Here is a 19,512-nt window from a genome sequence, read left to right as displayed (position 1 = left end):
TAAATACCAATAAAATTATTAAAATGACGTTTGTGAAAATAAAGCATTTCAATTACTGCCTAAAAACCTTTTCATTGCCATTAAAGTGAAATTACTCAACATAAACATGCTCATTTATATTAAGAAGAGGATTTTTGCATGTACTTAGAGGGTTTTGCAGCAATAGACAGTCACGTTTGTTAAATAACAGTGAAATTATTAAAATGACGTTTGTGAAAATAAAGCATTTCAATTACTGCCTAAAAACCTTTTCATTGCCATTAAAGTGAAATTACTCAACATAAACATGCTCATTTATATTAAGAAGAGGATTTTTGCATGTACTTAGAGGGTTTTGCAGCAATAGACAGTCACGTTTGTTAAATACCAATGAACTTATTAAATTGACGTTTGTGAAAATAAAGCATTTTAATTACTGCCTAAAAACCTTTTCATTGCCATTAAAGTGAAATTACTCAACATAAACATATGCTCATTTATATTAAGAAGAGGATTTTTGCATGTACTTAGAGGGTTTTGCAGCAATAGACAGTCACGTTTGTTAAATACCAATGAACTTATTAAATTGACGTTTGTGAAAATAAAGCATTTTAATTACTGCCTAAAAACCTTTTCATTGCCATTAAAGTGAAATTACTCAACATAAACATGCTCATTTATATTAAGAAGAGGATTTTTGCATGTACTTAGAGGGTTTTGCAGCAATAGACAGTCACGTTTGTTAAATACCAATGAAATTATTAAAATGATGTTTGTGAAAATAAGTCATTACAATTACAGACTAATAACCTTTTCATTGCCATTAAAGTGAAATTATATTAAACGCACAACTCCATTATTTGTAGTTTTTTGCAACCATCTTAAGCTGATCCCCTTAAACATATACAATATACAATACAATATTTGACTCTTCAAGCATTTTTTTTCTACTTGTATATAAAGCACGCCATGAATCACATTGGGAGTTACCATGTTTCACATTTATACATTTGAGAATGTCATGAATTAACGTATCTGTAAGATTTTAGTCATATTTGTGATATTGAGGTTGATATTCTTCACACGTTTTCTCATTGAACTAACTAATGTGAACACAACACATTGCTTTACTTTAATTGGAATCACTCATTTATCTGCAGCATAAAAGAAGTTGGTTATGGATATATATCCATCATCATTTTTAAAAATTAATAGCTTATAAATAAACAAATTCGGATAAATTAATTATGGAGTAAGCTACCCATGATTAATTTAGGACATAGGAAAATGGTTTCAATAATTTAGCAAGCCTCAGGGTGTTCAGTAGAATTCCCAGACATCGAAACTATGCAGTTGAAATATCAGTAAAAAGGTTTCTCTTATCAGGAACAAAAGTGACCAAATAAGGTCAAATGGGTCACACATAATTACAGACTTAAGATTGTAGACATCAACATTCTTTATTTTCTAAAGCGCATCCAGTGCGACATTTCCTGTGACAACAGCCGGCAAAACAACAGGAACTGCTCAGTTGGCGTGCATGTCTACATTTTAGCCACCAGCAAAGTTAAACAATTACTGACACCCTCAGGTACTGTGTTCAACAGATGCCAGACTGCTGTCAGAAACATTTCCATTTGAAATCATTGTGTGATACTGAGTGCCCTTCCAGATAAACATAATAATTTAGATAAGTGGGGGTATTTACAGAGGAAATGGACAGGGGAAGGGGCTGTTGTTTGGTCATTAAGATAAGACAGAAATATCATTTCATCAGATTCCAGAGCAATGGAGATCTTTAAAATGTACTCTTTTCATTCGTGTTTATTAAAACGAGATGCTTCCCAAATTTAATTATGAATACAAATGTCTTTTTGTGCCTCCATAATTTTAGATGTATTTTTTGTCATTTTTGTACAGAGAGAGAGAGATATTAATATAGGTTAATAATATTCCAAAATATTGATCTCCCCTTTATGTAGCTATATATTATATTACTTATTTATTCTGTTATTTAAATTCATAAATGTGTACATATATTTTTTATATATATTTAATGCAATAAAAAAATGATTTTACATGTTTTACCTTGTTTTTCTATTTTTATCACTTTATTTTTACTACACAGAACTTATTTCTCTTTGTAAATATTAAGTATTTGCACTTTTGCTGTTTGTTTATGTTTTGCCCTAAATTACAAATTTAAACGGACAGAAAGAGATCTGAAATTATTCAACAGAATTGTTTCCAAGGTATTACAGCATTGTGCGTTCTTTTTTCATCATTGTGCAATGTTCAAGCATTCGTGAATAATTGATAAACACCATGAAACAAAAGAAATGGATAAACAAAATGACATGAAAGAAATGGAAAAATGCAATGTAATGACGTGTCTTGTTTGAATAATTGCGCCCACGGTGGTCGACTAGCAGAGTGGCGCAGCGGAAGCGTGCTGGGCCCATAACCCAGAGGTCGATGGATCGAAACCATCCTCTGCTAAATATTTTCATTTTGTAAAAATATCCTTACTGTATGCAATTCTTTAATATTCGTAAATCATGTACTGTTATGTATAACTTTATTTACTATTAACTTTGTAAATTCGGTCTTGAACTTAAACTTTATCTGCCCCTTCAGACTAAATTTATCCTCAGAAAGATAGAACAAAAATATAATAAAAATGTATTAAATAAAATACTTTACAATAGACACAAATGTACATTAAAATACTAAGCAAATTATAGTAAATAAAAAAAAATATCATACCAGTTTGTAGAAGAGCGTGGGTTCAGGATGTCTTCTTTAGCCGTTAGTAGTGACAAACTGTATGTTTCCAGATTAATTTCTCTCATTGATTTCATGATGTTAGATTTTTATTTCGCACTCAAAATGCAGTACAAAAACGACCTTTATTCATACAGGAGATTTTGTTATGGCAGCAGGCTGTCCTCCTACGATCAAAATAGCTGGCATTTGTCAATTGTATGCAAACTCTCAGGAAGCTTAGGGGAAAAAAACCGTAAGCCACTCCTGCTCGGAATAAATAGCATTTTCATTGTTGCAAAGGTTATTCACTGATGAATCCCACCCATTCTATATAAATGACCGGAACAATATCAAATAAAGTTTTATTTTTGACTAAACAATAATGCTATAAATATATAAATGTACAATGTCTTCAATAGAGATTCAAGTTATGTACATGCCTGCTCTAAAACATATTGAAAATGTGCACGTTCATTTCTGTAAGCTAGAGACATGTAACGGAAAATAATTTGTCATGGTGATAACTTGTTATCTGGTACAAGCACATCTAGTCCATCAGAAAACAATTTAATTTCTCAAATAAACGTTTACATTTTTTATTATTTTTTAAATTATTTAGTGAATTTATTTACAAATCAAACGTAAAGAATAGATTAAAAAAAAAATAATAAAAAAAAATATCCCTCAAATAATTTACGTAAACTACATGTGTCTTCAAAGTCATCATCACTCTCCGCCAATAGCGTTACATCTCGTGTGTGGCGTCATATCTGTGCGCCGCCGATCCACCGGCTTCGTGTAATAGCTGAAAATATGGAAAACATGTCTACGTTTCTTGAAATTGATCAATAAACCTACGTATCGACTACTTTAAGTCTTGTCTTATTATATTTAGATAATATATTAGGTTAGAGTTATTGTTTTTATCGTTTTGTGATCCACGTGGAGCACATTGATCGATGACTCTCCGCACTTAAGCGACGCAGATCAGTTTGTGTTGTAGTGGACATCAGTGACTTTACAGTTCGTGTAGGATCTGGACCAAGATGAAGTGTCACTATGAGGTGTTGGGCGTGAAAAGAGACGCGACAGACGACGATCTCAAAAAGGCCTATCGGAAATTAGCCTTGAAATGGCACCCAGGTATTAAATATTAAATTTATCTGTAACGACGACAGTGAATAGATTCATGCCCCTTTAAATATTTAAAATAAGTTGTTCGAATGATCTGTCAGTGGGATCTTTCATGTGATGTTTACACTAGCTTAACGAATTCTAATGAACTTCTGATTCTAGACAAGAACCTTGACAACGCAGAAGATGCTGCAGAGCAGTTTAAACTGATTCAGGCTGCATATGATGTCCTGAGCGATCCCCAAGAAAGAGCCTGGTAAGTCTTGTAACATAAAAACGTGTTTCAGTATGTTTCTTACACCTCGCATATGAAAAACATTAGAGTGAAATTGTAGAGTAACTGTGGTAAATTGTAGCATAGGTATTTAACGTTACTTAATACCTCAAAATAAATTTTGTTGATGTATGCTATAGTTTTCTGTAAATATAGTGGATTGACATACTATACTAAATACTGTAGTATACTTAAATACTTACCATGGTATGGTTTAGTTTCTTAGAGTAAAAGTATAAGTATACTACAGTGTGTTTTTTGTGGGCTGCATTAAACCTGTAAAATGTGCATATGCGCCATCTGCCACAGAACACTCAATTAATTCTTTATCATTTAATTCATACAAAGTTAATGACACACAGTGACAGTTTATGTGCAATATTTCATTATATTATCTTGAAATATTTCATGAATATTTCTTAAAATATGACTTATATGATTATTTTAAATTACAAATCATTCTTTGCAATTCATGACGTATTTTCTTTATATTTATATATGTTTTATTTTTTAAAGAGATTAATGTGGTTGTTACTTTCTTTTTAAGGTATGATAACCACAGAGATGCTCTACTGAAAGGTGGTGTCGGAGGAGAGTACCAGGACGACAGTATTGATCTTTTGCAGTACTTCACAGTCACCTGTTACTCAGGTTATGGAGATGATGAGCAGGTAAATATTTAAACATAATTTTTCTTTAGTTGTCCAGTAGCTTAAGGTCCATTTACGTAGAGTAGAGTGAATTTTTGCATCTCATCTGAAATTATTTTATTAAATGTTGCTCTGTGTGTGGTGTGACCCTGCCTGCAAATTGTTGTATTTATTCAGGTAAGTCTGTTGCTGATACATTGTGTGAAGTGTTTTTATTATGTACAACTCAAATGTATAATTTACAAATAAAACCTGTAAAGTAAATTTTGCATAACAGGATATTTGCACAACCTGCACGTTGATGCCGTAGTGTACCACTAGAGGGCTGTGTTGTTTAAATATGATTGATTATGTTATAGCCATTGTTATACAAATTTTGTGTTTCAAAAGTACAACTCACTACAATTCCTCTCTTTCTGTTTCTCTTCTGTAGGGCTTTTACGCTGTATACAGAAACCTGTTTGAATCTATAGCAAAAGAGGAGCGGGAACACAGTAAAGATGATGAAGAGGATGAAGACGAGTTTCCTTTATTTGGAGATTCACAGAGCGACTACGACACTGTATGTTTTAACGCGTCATTATTGCAATCACACTATTCTATTCTTTTACTAGATGTTTTAATCTAACAATAACAGCAGTATTAACAGCCTCATAATGATTCATACGGTTTGTGTTTTTATTGGGGCGGTTTCCCGGACAGGGGTTAGACTAGTCCTAGACTAAAATTAGGGTGACCATGCATGCCATTCTTACCGGACGCGTCCTCACCAGGATTTTGGTGCGTCTTTCGGAAGTCGTATTTGTTGACTGCATACGCCATTCAGTTAAAAACATAAGACATAGAATCATAGTTTCATTCTCACCTTAAAATGTAACGGTTGCTTTTCTGTAATAATAATAAGAAGAAGCCTCTATGATGTATTAAAAAGTCAATTTACAAACACTAGTTCAATCCTGGCAGTGTATAATTTAAGTGTGGTGAATCATATGGCGCTTTTCCATTGCATAGTACCCCACGGTTTAGTTTAGTTTAGGTCGGGTCAGCTCACCTCACTTTGGTGTGGTTAGCTTTTCCATCGAGTTTAGTATCACTTCGGAGTGGGAGGGATTATAGGCGTGTCGTTATATTTACGCTGCCTACTGCTGTGACATCATACACGTGAGAGCGTTGTTGTACATTCCCATACATTCATTTATTTCTTAGTCTGCCACAAAATTAAAATTGGCCACCACAAATAGATGTTTGCACATTGTGTTTATAACTACCTCTGTCTCACATGACAGTTTCTGTTCAAACACCCGACCCGTGGCGTCAGTCGACGGCGCTCGGCTGAGCCTCATTCAAGTTGCATTTAAGCATATATAATGCGGACGTGCATGTCGCGAATGTGCCGCAACAAACTGCAAGTCTGGAAAAAACTGTTATGGTGTCCCGGATTCTCAACCTGCGGATGTTTTTCATCGCTAAAAGGGTGTTTGGAAACTTATAGCAGAACACAGATAACAACATGTTTGCTTGAGACAGCGCAAGCTAGCAGTAAGCTAAAGCTAATATTTACATTATAGCGATGACGTGACGATTCTCTCAGACCAATCAGTGATCTACAGTGTTTTCGCGTCACGTTTGGTATCAGCTCGGGTCGCTTGGAACCCCAACCGAGATGGTACGAAAAAAAGTATCGGGTACTACGTACTGCACCCAATGGAAAAGCTCCCAAAAGTAAGCTGACCCGACCCAAACTAAACTAAACCGTGGGGTACTATGCAATGGAAAAGCGCCAATAGAGGGTCCTGCATCCCTGACCCTGAATAACAGCATTGTTTTTGCAGCATCACGCATCTATTAAAGGGATAGTTCGGCCAAAAATGATATTAAACCCATGATTTACTCACCCCCAAGCTGTCCGAGTTGCATATGTCCATCGTTTTTCAGACAAACACATTTTCGGATATTTTATAAAATGTTTTAGATCTTTCAGTTGATTAAATGTAATGATGCGGGGTCCACCCATAGTCCACGACCTTCAAGTCCAAAAAAAGTGCGTCCATCCTTCACAAATTAAATCCAAACGGCTCCAGGATGATAAACAAAGGTCTTCTGAGGGTAATCCGCGCGGTGTTCTTGTAGAAATATCCATATTTAAAACTTTATTAACGAAAAAAATACCTTCCGGTAGCGCCGCCATCTTAGTTGCGTCCACATTCAGGATGAGAGCTTACGCAGCCTACGGAGGCTACTCTCCTGCTGCTCTGTGCCCCCGCCCTCCGAATTTGTCATACGTCACTAAGAAAAGTGCGTACACTACGCTAATACTCTCTCTTGAATACAGAGGAGTCTAAGATGGTGGCGCTACCGGACGGTAGTTATTTACGTTAATAAAGTTTTAAATATGGATATTTCTACAACAACACCGCGCGGATTACCCTCAGAAGACCTTTGTTTATCATCCTGGAGCCGTTTGGATTTAATTTGTGAAGGATGGACGCACTTTTTTGGGACTTGAAGGTCGTGGACTATGGGTGGACCCCGTAACATTACATTTAATCAACTGAAAGATCTAAAACATTTGATAAAATATCCGAAAATGTGTTTGTCTGAAAAACGATGGACATATGCAACTCGAACAGCTTGGGGGTGAGTAAATCATGGGTTTAATATCATTTTTGGCCGAACTATCCCTTTAAGTGGATTAACACAGGTGTAAAAGAAAGAGTGTTTTTAGTTTGTTAAAGATCGGTTCAAAATGGAGTATATGAGCTTCAAGAAGTGGAGTACTCTGTTTACACGGTATATTAACATTTTCCATAGGGTCACAATATTTTAGACCTTAATGTCAAATGGAACACAAGAGCATCCCAGCTATAAATAAATACTTTTTGTTTTTTAAGCTTTTTCAGAAAGGGTTAAACAAATAATTGAAGAATACCATGCATTTAGGGCTCTTTTGGTTTTATGGAACCGGCATCTATTAATGTCTAACTTGAGGTTCATCCCACTTCAGTTGAGCCGAAAGGCTCTTCAGTGACCATTTTGTTTTCTGGTGTTGCTCATATCTTCTCTTTACCTAATGGAAGTGGAGTGTTTCTCTTCACTGGAGACTAATAGGTAGATGAACCTAGGATGAGTGCACCTAAAACTCCAATCCACCATGAAAATGGTCACAACATCATGTTGAATGCTTTCTGAAAGATAGGGAGGAACAAAAAGCACAGGACGCAACGACCCTTGGCATCATTGTAAAACTTTTTAAACTCCACTCATGGTTTCTTTGGACATAGTTTTGAATGTATTTATTTAATTTATTTTCTTTCTCTTCTCTTTGCTTTTCATCTTTTTAGGTGGTCCATTTGTTCTACGGCTTTTGGCAGAGCTTCTGCACACGCAAAAACTTTGCATGGAAAGAAGAGTACGACACGCGGCAGGCGTCTAACCGCTGGGAGAAGAGAGCCATGGAGAAAGAAAATAAGAAAACAAGAGAGAAGGCCAGAAAAGAACACAGCGAACTTGTACGCCAACTAGTGGCCTTCGTCCGTAAACGCGACAAGCGAGTTCAGGCCCATAAGAAGCTCGTGGAAGAGCAAAACGCTGAGAAGGCCAAAAAAGTAGAAGAACTGAGGAGAAAACAGAAACTCAGTCAGGCCAAGTAAGTCAGAAGATATGTGACCCTGGATCACAAAACCAGTCATGGGGGCTTTTTTTAATTGAGATTTATATGTCATCTAAATCAGTGGTTCTCAAACTTTTTCTGCGTGCGGCCCCTCTTGTATACTGTGCATTCCCTCGCGGTCCCCCCAAAGAAAATTTATGACAAAAACGGTTCTAAAATGTAACATAACATTTTAATTAAACAAAACATATTAAATTATACAAAGTAGTGATGTTGGTTAGTAGACTTATTTTTTTTGTTTGTTTAATTACACAAAATTTATGATAAATTAATGTATTTTATAAAATGTCATAAAACTGGGTCCCCCCTGGCACCGTCTCGCGGCCCCACTGGGGGCCCCGGATCTCAGTTTGAGAAGTACTGATCTAAATAAATAAGCTTTCCAGTGATGTAGGATTTGTTAGTATAGGATAATAATTGGCCAAGATACAATTATTTGAAAATCTGGAATCTAAGGGTGCCAAAAAAATCTAAAAATTGATAAAATCACCTTTAACTCATTCCCTGCCAGCCTTTTTTAAAAAAGTTGCTTGCCAGCATTTTTACAAAATGCCTTCCAGAAAAATGTTCTTCTATAAATATATAAACATACAAATATATCAAATAAAAGAACAGACACTTTGCTTTCAAACAAACAAACAAAATGGGCAAAAAATTTCATCCTATCTTCATTTGTTCTCTTTTTATAACCTCTTAAATATGGGTAGGTTTCTTCAAAAAGACCAAATTTTGAGCAAAAAGCTGAAATAATTGCAGTTTTGTAAAGGAATTTTGCTACAGATCAGATTCAGAGCGATCATCAAAACATACACAGAGTTTAAAATTTGTCAAATTAGTTTTTGCTTCAGTTATATAAGTTGGGTAAGTGGATAGTAGCAGAATTACAGATAACCGTAAAAACTCTTCAGGAAAGTGACGAGATAACTTGTCAATGGCAGGGAAAGAGTTAACAAAAGGTTATGACACCTAAACAATTTTGTACGCTTATTTTTGGGAAAATCCAAAAGTCTGTGGGAAAAATTAGGGCTGTCAAGGTTATCAAATTTGGCTGACGGTTAATTGCCTAAAAAATTAATCGTCAAAATCAGTGATGATTATGACGATTAATTGCCTGTTTAGGGTTTTGACGGTTATACCGATTATTCGTCTGTTTTATTGCTTTGATATTTAATTCTCATAATTTTTTGGTTTGTTCATGAAATGAGGTTTACCTGGCAGTAAATTATTAATACACATAACACACTTTTAAAACTCATTATTTAATGAATATATCTTTAAAAAAGAAAATTCTTCATAAGAAATAAACACAATAAAGTGTCTGAAAAATAACTGAAAAACATGCAATCAAAATAAACCACTTATACAAGAACAGGACTTTAAATAGTAGCCAATCCTACAAAGATCATATTAGGACTGGACCACATGTCTGTACTGGCTGCAATAAAATAAATTCCTTACAGATCCTTACTCACTTCCTTAAATTTGGAATTGCTGTTTTGGAAATGTATGTTTCACCTGGCAGTTCACACTGCTTATCAAACTTTTGCAGGATTTTTGTTTTTTACACTGTATCGAATGGCTTTGCAATGTATCGTGTTACACTGTCAGTTAAGAAGCGCCATCAGATACGTTCTCGTTTACACAGGCGCTGCAGCTCCCCCTTGTGTTTTTTAAAGAGATGTGCAATCATTGTGGTGATCTGAAATCATCATGATGAGGTCAAACAATCCAGATGAGACGAGTATTTAATCATTGTGACAGACCTGGGAAAAATGTGAGAGTGGTTTTTTCCAGGCTGACCTAAAAAAAGCATCATCCCTGCGGCACTCTATATCCTGCCCCATGCCGTAATGCTAAATTCATGTGTAAATAGTAACTATGCCATCTTATCAATTCGAGCCAAAACAGAGACCACACACTGCTTAAAAAGTTCAACCAGGCATTATCTCCTCTAACAAAAACTGAAAATGTAAAAAAGCATGATAGGTCCCCTTTAATTGCTCATAATAATAAACCTGTGTATGTGTTCAGGTTGGCAGAAGAGTATCGGGAGCAGAGCTGGCACGCCATGTCTGAACTTGAGAAGGAACTGCAGCAGATGGAGGCTCAGTACGGTGAAGAGTTCGGAGATGCATCAGAAAGTGAAGAGGAGGAGGAGGAGGAGGTGGTTGAAGATGGACAGGATAGGCCCGATACAGAGACGGGAGGTGAGTTCTGATGTCAGGCATTCATTTAATCGCGTGCTTAAAAGGATTCGAGAGGTTCAGAGGCCAACTAAAGTTACAATCCACATTTTTCATTATGAGATTGAATTTCTAAAAGACAAAAATGGGAAACATCTGCTTTTATAAATAGGACCGATCCAATCTCAGCGTAAAGTCCCACTCGAAGCGGATTCGAGTGGGGCTACATATGCTTCATTAAATCATAACGAAATGAGTAGCGAGCAGGATTGGGATCTAACCTCTGCTTGGCTTTTGTCAGATGCTGCCGTGGAGATGGACGACTACTACGATGACCTGTATTGCCCTGCCTGTGACAAATCTTTTAAATCAGATAAAGCGTGAGTGCTTTTCTACACACATGCTGTAGATCGGCTGTCTATGCCGACAACAATATGAATCTGTGAGCTCATGAGTAAAGCGACCGTCATTATGTGATGTGTGTCACAATGCTAAACTTATGTTTCGGTAATGAGAACTAAAAAGTTGTCTAGGTACTATGACAAACAAAATTTCAACTTTTTTCTGGAGAGAAAAAAATAAGAACTGCTTACCTGGTAGCCATCTTGAGTGTCACAGTCAATGATGTCCCTTCCAACAATTTTTTTCCTTGAGGGCTTAAACAATGATTGAAAATTGTTGCGGAGGTTGAGAAAATTGGTCTTGGACACATTTATATTCCTTATTATTGTCTCTACATTTACCAATGATCATCAAATACCACATGTTTCTTTACTGTAAATGTTTGTAGTATAACATGCAATAAAGCTTTTTATTTTTTAGATCTTTTAATTATAAATATTTCCAGTCAGACGGTCATTATGTGAAGTGTGTCAGAATGCTAACAGACTGTGAACTAAAAGCCATTTTATTTTGGGATGTTTAATTAATAACCGTTTCACTCTTGCATCAGTATGAAGAACCATGAGAAGTCCAAGAAGCACAGAGAGATGGTGGCGTTGCTACGACAACAGCTGGAGGAAGAAGATAAATCGCTGAATCAGAACTCTGCTGAGAAAGATGAGGATGATGATGATGATGAAGATGAAATCAGTGACACGCCGAGACAAAAGTAAATAACCAGCACCACAACCAAATCAGGGATTTGTTCATTTTGTATATTTTTGGCTGTATTACATCATGTAGGATTTTGTCTTATTAGTTGTGTATGTCACTTATCTAGGTAGCTAGTTTGTAACTATAAAGATTAGGTGTGTCACGATTCTCCAAATCCTTGATTCGATTGCATTTTCAATACTAAGGTCACGATTCGATTCTCGATTTTTACCTTTCTTTTTTTTTAGCCAATTTTTTTTTGCACATATAAGATTAAGGTCTGAACTTACTATAAACATTATTTTTAGAGGATTTAAAAAAAAATCCTATAGAATTATTTTAACTATCATTACTGCAACATATTACATTAAATATATGCATTTACAAACTAATGTTTCGGTAATGAGAACTTAAAAGTTATCTAGGTACTATGACAAACAAAATTTCAACTTTTATCTGGCGAGAAAAAAATAAAAACTGCTTACCTGGTAGCCATCTTGAGTGTCACAGTAAATTATGTCCCTTCCAACTATTTTTTTTAAATGTTAGTTCCTTGAGGGCTTAAACAATGATTGAAAATTGTTGCTGAGGATGAGAAAATTGGTCTTGGACACATTTATATTCCTTATTACTGTCTCTACATTTACCAATGATCACCAAATACCACACATTTCTTTACTGTAAATGTTTATAGTATAACATGCACTGAAGCTTTTTATTTTCTAGATTTTTTAATAATAAATATTTCCATGTCAAAGAACCCAAATCCAGTCATGGACACATTGCGGTAATGAAAATTTTCCCCTTAAATGTGGAAAAAACAACAAAATTGGTTTGTATGATGTCATTTGAAATTATGTGGAAAAAAGTACATGAAGAGATGTTTGTGACAGTATGCTTCTTATTTTGATACTCTTACTTTGCATTTACTTTTTTTATCAAAATGTTTCATGACACCTCATAAATCTAATTTTAAGTAAGGCATCCATTACAGATCTTCTGGTGTATTTTATTGCAGATTGTCTAAAAGGCAAAAGAAGAAGAAAAGGCAACAGAGAACAGTAAATGTAAGTGATTTTCTTTAAATTCAACCCCAGGAAAATATAATGTAAATGTAGTTTTTATCTAATCAAGCTATCGTCATCCCAATTTGTTTTTAAGAATCTTCCGGAGGAGCCCGAGAATGAAAGCTCAATCCCACAGTCCACAGAAGAGTGTCCACCATCCGAGTCAGATTCGGGCAACAACAAGGACGCCCCTGTCCCCTCTGAGGACCCAGATGAGAATCTCAAACCAGATGAACTAGAACCCAAAACTCAAAAAAGGTGTCGCTCACATTATGATTTAATTTATGAATATTAATGTATGTGAATTACAGTTAAACCCATACATGTGCCTTATTTTACAGCTCTGCCAAGACGAAAGCCAAAAAAGGCGGGAAAGACTCAAAAAAGAACAACAAAACTCACGGATGTGTTGAAGTTTCGCAAGAGGTGTGTACTTGTGTTAGCGACCGTTCCCGTGTGGCGATGCAGCTGCAGTTTTATTATCTTACTGTCATCTACAACTTCATGTTGAGTCATCAAGTGATTTTTAGATAACAATATAATATGTGTTTATACCTCTGCCTTGTTGACTTGTTTTATTGGTTGACACGCGTTCAGAGTGTGTTGATGTTCTCTAGCTGTACTGCCGTTAAACTGTTTCAGAGCCAAACAGTTCCTTTAGGCCAAATCAATCTAATAACAGGAACAAAAGCAGCATGATTTATAGGGGAAAGTTGAATAGACAAAATAACTGATATAATATGAAGTGAATAGACAGATGAATATACTAACTAGACTGTTATAGGAGGTAAAAGATAGATAGAATCGCTCTGTCTATCTACCTAGGTATCTACCTACCTAATATAACAGTCTAGTCTATCGTTCTATCTATCGTTCTATCTATCGTTCTATCTATCTATCGTTTTATCTATTGTTCTTTCTGCAATTTTATCTATCATTCTATCCATCTTACATTCTATATATCTTTCATTCTATCTGTCATTCATTCTATTGTTCTATTATTTTATATATCAATCTATCAATTGTTTTATCGTCGTTCTATCAATCGTCCTATTTATCTTTCGTTCTATCTATTTATCTTTCGTTCTATCTATCTCTCATTCTATAGTTCTATCTATCTGTCGTTCTATCTATCGTTTTATCTGTCGTTCTCTCAATCGTTTTATCTATCGTTCTATTAATCATTCTATCTATCTGTCGTTCTATCTCTCTATCGTTCTATCTATCGTTCATTTTATCTATCTTTCATTCTATTTGTTGTTCGATCTATTGTTCTATTGATTATTCTATCTATCTTTTATTCTATCCATCTATCTTTCGTTCTATCTGTCTACCTACCTAATATAACAGTATAGTTTATTCGTCTGTCTATCTATCTTTCTATTTATCTATCGTTTTATCAATCCTTCTATCTATCTTTCTTTATATCTATTGTTTTATCTATCTTTCATTATATCTATCATTCTGTCTATCTTTCATTCTATCTTGTATTCTATCTATATACCTACCTAATATAACAGTCTAGTTAGTATATTTGTCTGTCTATCTATTTATTGTTCTGTCTATCATTCTATCTATCTTTTATTATATCTATCGTTCTATCAATTGTTCTATCTATCTTTCATTATATCTATCATTCTATCAATCTTTCATAATATCTATCGTTCTATCAATCTTTCATTATATCTATCTATCTATCTATCTATCTATCTATCTATCTATCGTTTTATCTATCTATCTATCGTTTTATCTATCTATCTATCGTTCTATCTATTTATCGTTCTATCTATCTATCTATCTATCTATCTATCTATCTATCTATCTATCTATCTATCTATCTATCGTTCTCTTTTATTATATCTATCTTTCTATCTATCTTTCATTATATCTATCGTTCTATCTATCTTTCATTCTATCCATCTATCTTGTATTCTATCTATATACCTATCTAATATAACAGTCTAGTTAGTATATTTGTCTGTCTATCTATCTATTGTTCTGTCGTTCTGTCTATTATTCTGTCTATTGATCTATCGTACTATCTTTTATTATATCTATTGTTCTATCAATCGTTCTGTCTATCTTTCATTATATCTATCATTCTATCAATCTTTCATTATATCTATCTATCTATCTATCTATCTATCTATCTATCTATCTATCGTTTTATCTATCTATTTATCGTTCTATCTATTTATCGTTCTATCTATCTATCTATCTATCTATCTATCTATCTATCTATCTATCTATCTATCTATCTCTTTCTATCTATCGTTCTCTTTTTTTATATCTATCTTTCTATCTATCTTTCATTATATCTATCGTTCTATCTATCTTTCATTATATCTATCGTTCTATCTATCTTTCATTCTATCCATCTGTCTTGTATTCTATCTATATACCTATCTAATATAACAGTCTAGTTAGTATATTTGTCTGTCTATCTATCTATTGTTCTGTCGTTCTGTCTATTATTCTGTCTATCGATCTATCGTTCTATCTTTTATTATATCTATTGTTCTATCAATCGTTCTGTCTATCTTTCATTATATCTATCATTCTATTAATCTTTCATTATATCTATCTATCTTTCATTCTATCCATCTATCTTGCATTCTATCTATCTACCTACCTAATATAATAGTCTAGTTCAGGGGTGTCCACTCCTGCTCCTGGAGGGCCGGTGTCTCTGCAGAGTTTTATTCCAACCCTAATCAAACACACCTGATCCAGCTTATCAAGGTCTTACTAGGCAGACTAGACACTTTGAGGCAGGTGTGTTGAGGGAAGTTTTAGCTAAACTCTGCAGGACACAGGCCCTCCAGGACCGACTTTGGACACCCCTGGTCTAGTTAGTATATTTGTCTGTCTATCTATCTATTGTTCTGTTGTTCTATCTATCTATCTATCTATCTATCTATCTATCTATCCGCACCCGACCGAAGTTTTCAACTAACCCGCCCGCAACTCGAACCGCAAAAAAAATAAAAAATTAATAGTGTACCCGACCCGCTCCCTGGGTGCATTTTTTAAAAGTAGTAATTGTTTAAAATAGTTAACTGGCATCTTTATTTGAAACGACCTGACCGACCGCGACGCGAATATCATAAAAAATATTTTTGGATTACTCGTAACCGATTACTCCTTTCGGATCAACCCGGGCATCACTGATATCTATCGTTCTATCTATCTTTCATTCTATCTATAGTTCTATCAATTGTTCTATATATCTTTCATTTTATCCATCGATCTTGTATTCTATCTATCTATCTACCTACCTAGTCTAACAGTCTAGTTAGTATATTTGTCTTCTCTATCTGTCTATCTATCTATTGTTCTATCGTTCTGTCTATTTTTCTGTCTATCGTTCTATCGATCTTTCATTCTATATCCATCAATCTTTTGTTCTATCTGTCTACCTAACTAATATAACAGTCTAGTTCAGGGGTTTACAAACTTTTTGTGTGGGTGGACCACTATTTGTAATCAAGAATTTTCGCAGACCACCTCATAATACTCATAATAAAATATGTCTACACAAAGTCCTGAATTAATCTGCACCTCTAAACAGGCTTACTAGCACTAAAACTATAACTGGTCATCACATCAGTAACAGGTTTGTTAAAAGAAAGTTTACTGCACAAAACGGCAGCCATATATTTTATTTATTTATTTACTCAAGGGCATGGTTCATTTGAACAACGGGCTTATTTCCATAGCAATGGAGTAGTATGAAATCCATGCTGTAACAAGATCACTTGGATATAGTCAACATATCAAAACCTTTGGCAATTTAAGGGTTTTACAAGTCCACTTAACAGCACATCCGCAAAACATTTCAGAAACGCGAGATCAAGAAACTAACTGGAAATTAAAATAATAACAGGCCTTATTCATTCTATTTATAAAAATTTTGTTTCATATAAATTGCCTATAAAGGCTGTGCATTAATGAATTAATGAATTCTTTATTTCGAACAATTAAAAAATGACAATTTTATTTAAAATTTATATCAATATTCTTATATCAATATTCTATATATTATTTTATATTTTATTTTGCCTTTACACGGACCACCTGCAGTACCCTCACGGACCACAGTTTGGGAATGGCCGATCTAGTTTATTCATCTGTCTGTCGTTCTCCCTAAGAGACTAGTTAATTTCCTGTCAAACTGTCTGTCTATCTATCATTCTTTATATCTAATGAAAGTTTAATGTAAATGTTCTTGTTTTACACCTTGTAGAAGGAAGTCAATCTACGCTGTGTTACCTGTCAGTACGAATTCCCCACCAGGAACAAACTTTTCGATCATCTACAGACCACGGGTCACGCCACTGCGCTCTCGTCCAGTAACGCTGCCCAAACAAGCAGGAAAAAGAAGGAATCAAGAAAGAACCGATAACTGTGAGAACATCTGGACTGATGCTAAAGACTGAAGCTCATTCAGGCTGTACATTCTTCCCCCACGAAAACCTCTACTGCATAGATGTACACTGAAAGTGTCCGAGAAGGAATCGGTTCTGTCTGTAAAGTAATTCGTGCCCTGTGGGTTGATCATCATGCCATATGCCTAAAGATTTTTGGATAAAAGCCAAATTAATTTATAATGTAACTACTTGATGTTTGCTGGTACCTCTGAGCTGTAGGAGAATGAGATTTAAACATTTTGGATTTGACAGTGCATATCTACTCCTTGTTTTTAGGGGACTGAATGTCATTTTTTTCTCGCTGATAAAGTTTGCACGTTTTATGGCACGTGTGTGTTATTACTGTAGCTGTATAGTAATCATTTCTGATTGGACAAGATCTGCATAAGACATAGCGTGAGAAATAAAATGATGCTGTGGTTTGAACATATTTTCGATAATATTACACAGCTTTTGATTTAATGGAAATGTTTTGGAAAATGCTTTACAATATATACCTGGAGATCTATGAACCACAACATCTCATAATACATTTGTGTTTGTTGCACCATTTAGTTTGCTTAACATTTAAATATTTGTTTTTACTGCACAAAATGTGTAATGTGTCAGCTGAACTATAAAAGCTTAGTGTTATGGAAAACAATACCAAGTGCTTTCCAGGAAAGATTTGCGAAAAGAAAAATAAAACAACAGATGTGTATTTAATATACAGTTGCTCTCTTTGCACGATCAAAATAATCTTAACTTATTGTTACTTTCACAATGTTTTAGGGTTCAACCGATTTATTTATTTTTTGTTGCTAAACTGACCTTGCCTTAATTATATGGGTTATGAATGTCAAATGAATTTGGATATACCCACGTTTTGTGTATGTGACCTACACAAATGGTTGTTAATACAGTACATGGCCAGTACATGCTGTATAAATGTGTTCAAAATCAAGGATGAAGACATTTGAAGAAATCACTACAAAAGGTTTACAATAGAAATTTATAATAGTGAGGATAGATTAATACAACATTAATACATATTTTGTTATTTGTAACAAATATACACATTGCTTTCTATAGTTAATTACATTTATATTATATTCTAAATCTATAAGTTTCCAAAACCTAAGTCAAAATTTCCCAATCCGTTAAAGGGACACTCCACTTTTTGGTGGGAAATATGTTTATATTCCAGATTGCCTACAGTTAAACATTTGATTTTTACCAATTTGGAATCCATTCAGCTGATCTCCGGGTCTGATGCTAACACTTTTAGCATAGCTTAGCATAATCCATTGAATCTGATTAGACCATTAGCATTGCGCTCAAAAATAACCAAAGAGTTTCGATATTTTTCCTATTTAAAACTTGACTCTTCTTTAGTTACATTGTGTACTAGTACCAACAGAAAATTAGTAGTGATATAACACACTACCCGAAAATAGTCCCCTTGGTTACTTTCAAAAGGAGGGGACCATTTTCAGGTGCTGCGTAATATTATTGCGCCTGCTGCAGCCATGTTACGGCAGCAAAGTCCTTGATTATTACGCCAGAATAAGAGTATAGTTCCTAGCCATATCTGCCTAGAAAAATCGCAACTTTTAATTATTCGTCTGTCTTAGTACACAGTGTAACTACAGAAGAGTCAAGTTTTGATTAGAAAAAATATCAAAACTCTTTGGTTATTTTTGAGCATGATGCTAATGGTCTAATCAGATTCAATAGATTATGCTAAGCTATGCTAAAAGTGGTACCGCCAGACCCGGAGATCAGCTGAATGGATTCTAAAAAAAGAGTTTCACTCTAGGGGAGCTGGAAAATGAACCTATTTTCAAAAAGAAAAGAAAAGTGGAGTGTCCCTTTAGATGCCAGGTAAGTTGATTTTTAGGTCTTTAGACCTGTTGGTAATTTTTTTTTCTGTATGGTAAGTTAAATCCAGTATGTATATTGAATGTTGTGGATGTCCTATCTTCTCTCCATGTAGTTGAGCACAGCCTGGTTAAACACGGCGATGAAGAAATCTGCATCATCTTTAGTTATGCACATAGGCGGCTTGATTCTGAACGTCTAAGGAACAAGGTGAGAAAAGTAACAAATTAATCATAATGAGATGCACATGGTGATGACATCACACCATAAAATAAATATGAGTTGAATGCAATGAAGGATACTTTATAAATGTCCCGATTTTGGCAAAATTGCCAGAATAGTGCATTGAAGTAATTTACACATACATTGTAAATATAAACCTCACATTTTTCTACATGTAAATA

At 34.5% G+C, this 19,512-nt stretch overlaps 2 protein-coding genes across 4 annotated transcripts in view; one reads left to right on the top strand and one right to left on the bottom strand.

Moving 5' to 3' along the window:
- The window catches only part of LOC135721623 (uncharacterized), a 34,427-nt gene extending 31,478 nt beyond the window's left edge, over window positions 1-2,949 (bottom strand). For all 3 annotated transcript variants that reach the window (XR_010521533.1, XM_065244003.1, XM_065244004.1), the window contains exon 1: window positions 2,746-2,949. Coding sequence is in view for 2 of the 3 variants with exons in the window: in XM_065244003.1 (XP_065100075.1) it covers window positions 2,746-2,840 (95 nt within the window). In the remaining variant the exon portion in view is untranslated. The remainder of the gene's footprint in view (window positions 1-2,745) is intronic.
- A 564-nt stretch (window positions 2,950-3,513) lies between these two features.
- On the top strand, window positions 3,514-17,710 carry dnajc21 (DnaJ heat shock protein family (Hsp40) member C21). The gene is made up of 12 exons (XM_065244001.1): window positions 3,514-3,888; window positions 4,042-4,135; window positions 4,701-4,824; window positions 5,237-5,365; window positions 8,145-8,449; window positions 10,505-10,680; window positions 10,958-11,036; window positions 11,609-11,767; window positions 12,770-12,818; window positions 12,913-13,076; window positions 13,160-13,244; window positions 17,065-17,710. Exons 1-12 carry the CDS (start codon window positions 3,792-3,794, stop codon window positions 17,221-17,223), a joined length of 1,620 nt encoding a protein of 539 aa, XP_065100073.1. The 5' UTR covers window positions 3,514-3,791; the 3' UTR covers window positions 17,224-17,710.
- The last annotated feature ends 1,802 nt before the right edge of the window (window positions 17,711-19,512 follow it).

Source organism: Paramisgurnus dabryanus, chromosome 18 (assembly GCF_030506205.2).
Source record: "Paramisgurnus dabryanus chromosome 18, PD_genome_1.1, whole genome shotgun sequence".
Lineage (NCBI taxonomy): Eukaryota > Metazoa > Chordata > Actinopteri > Cypriniformes > Cobitidae > Paramisgurnus > Paramisgurnus dabryanus.
Note: the sequence above shows the minus strand (reverse complement) of the source record. Positions and strands in the feature narration are given on the sequence as shown.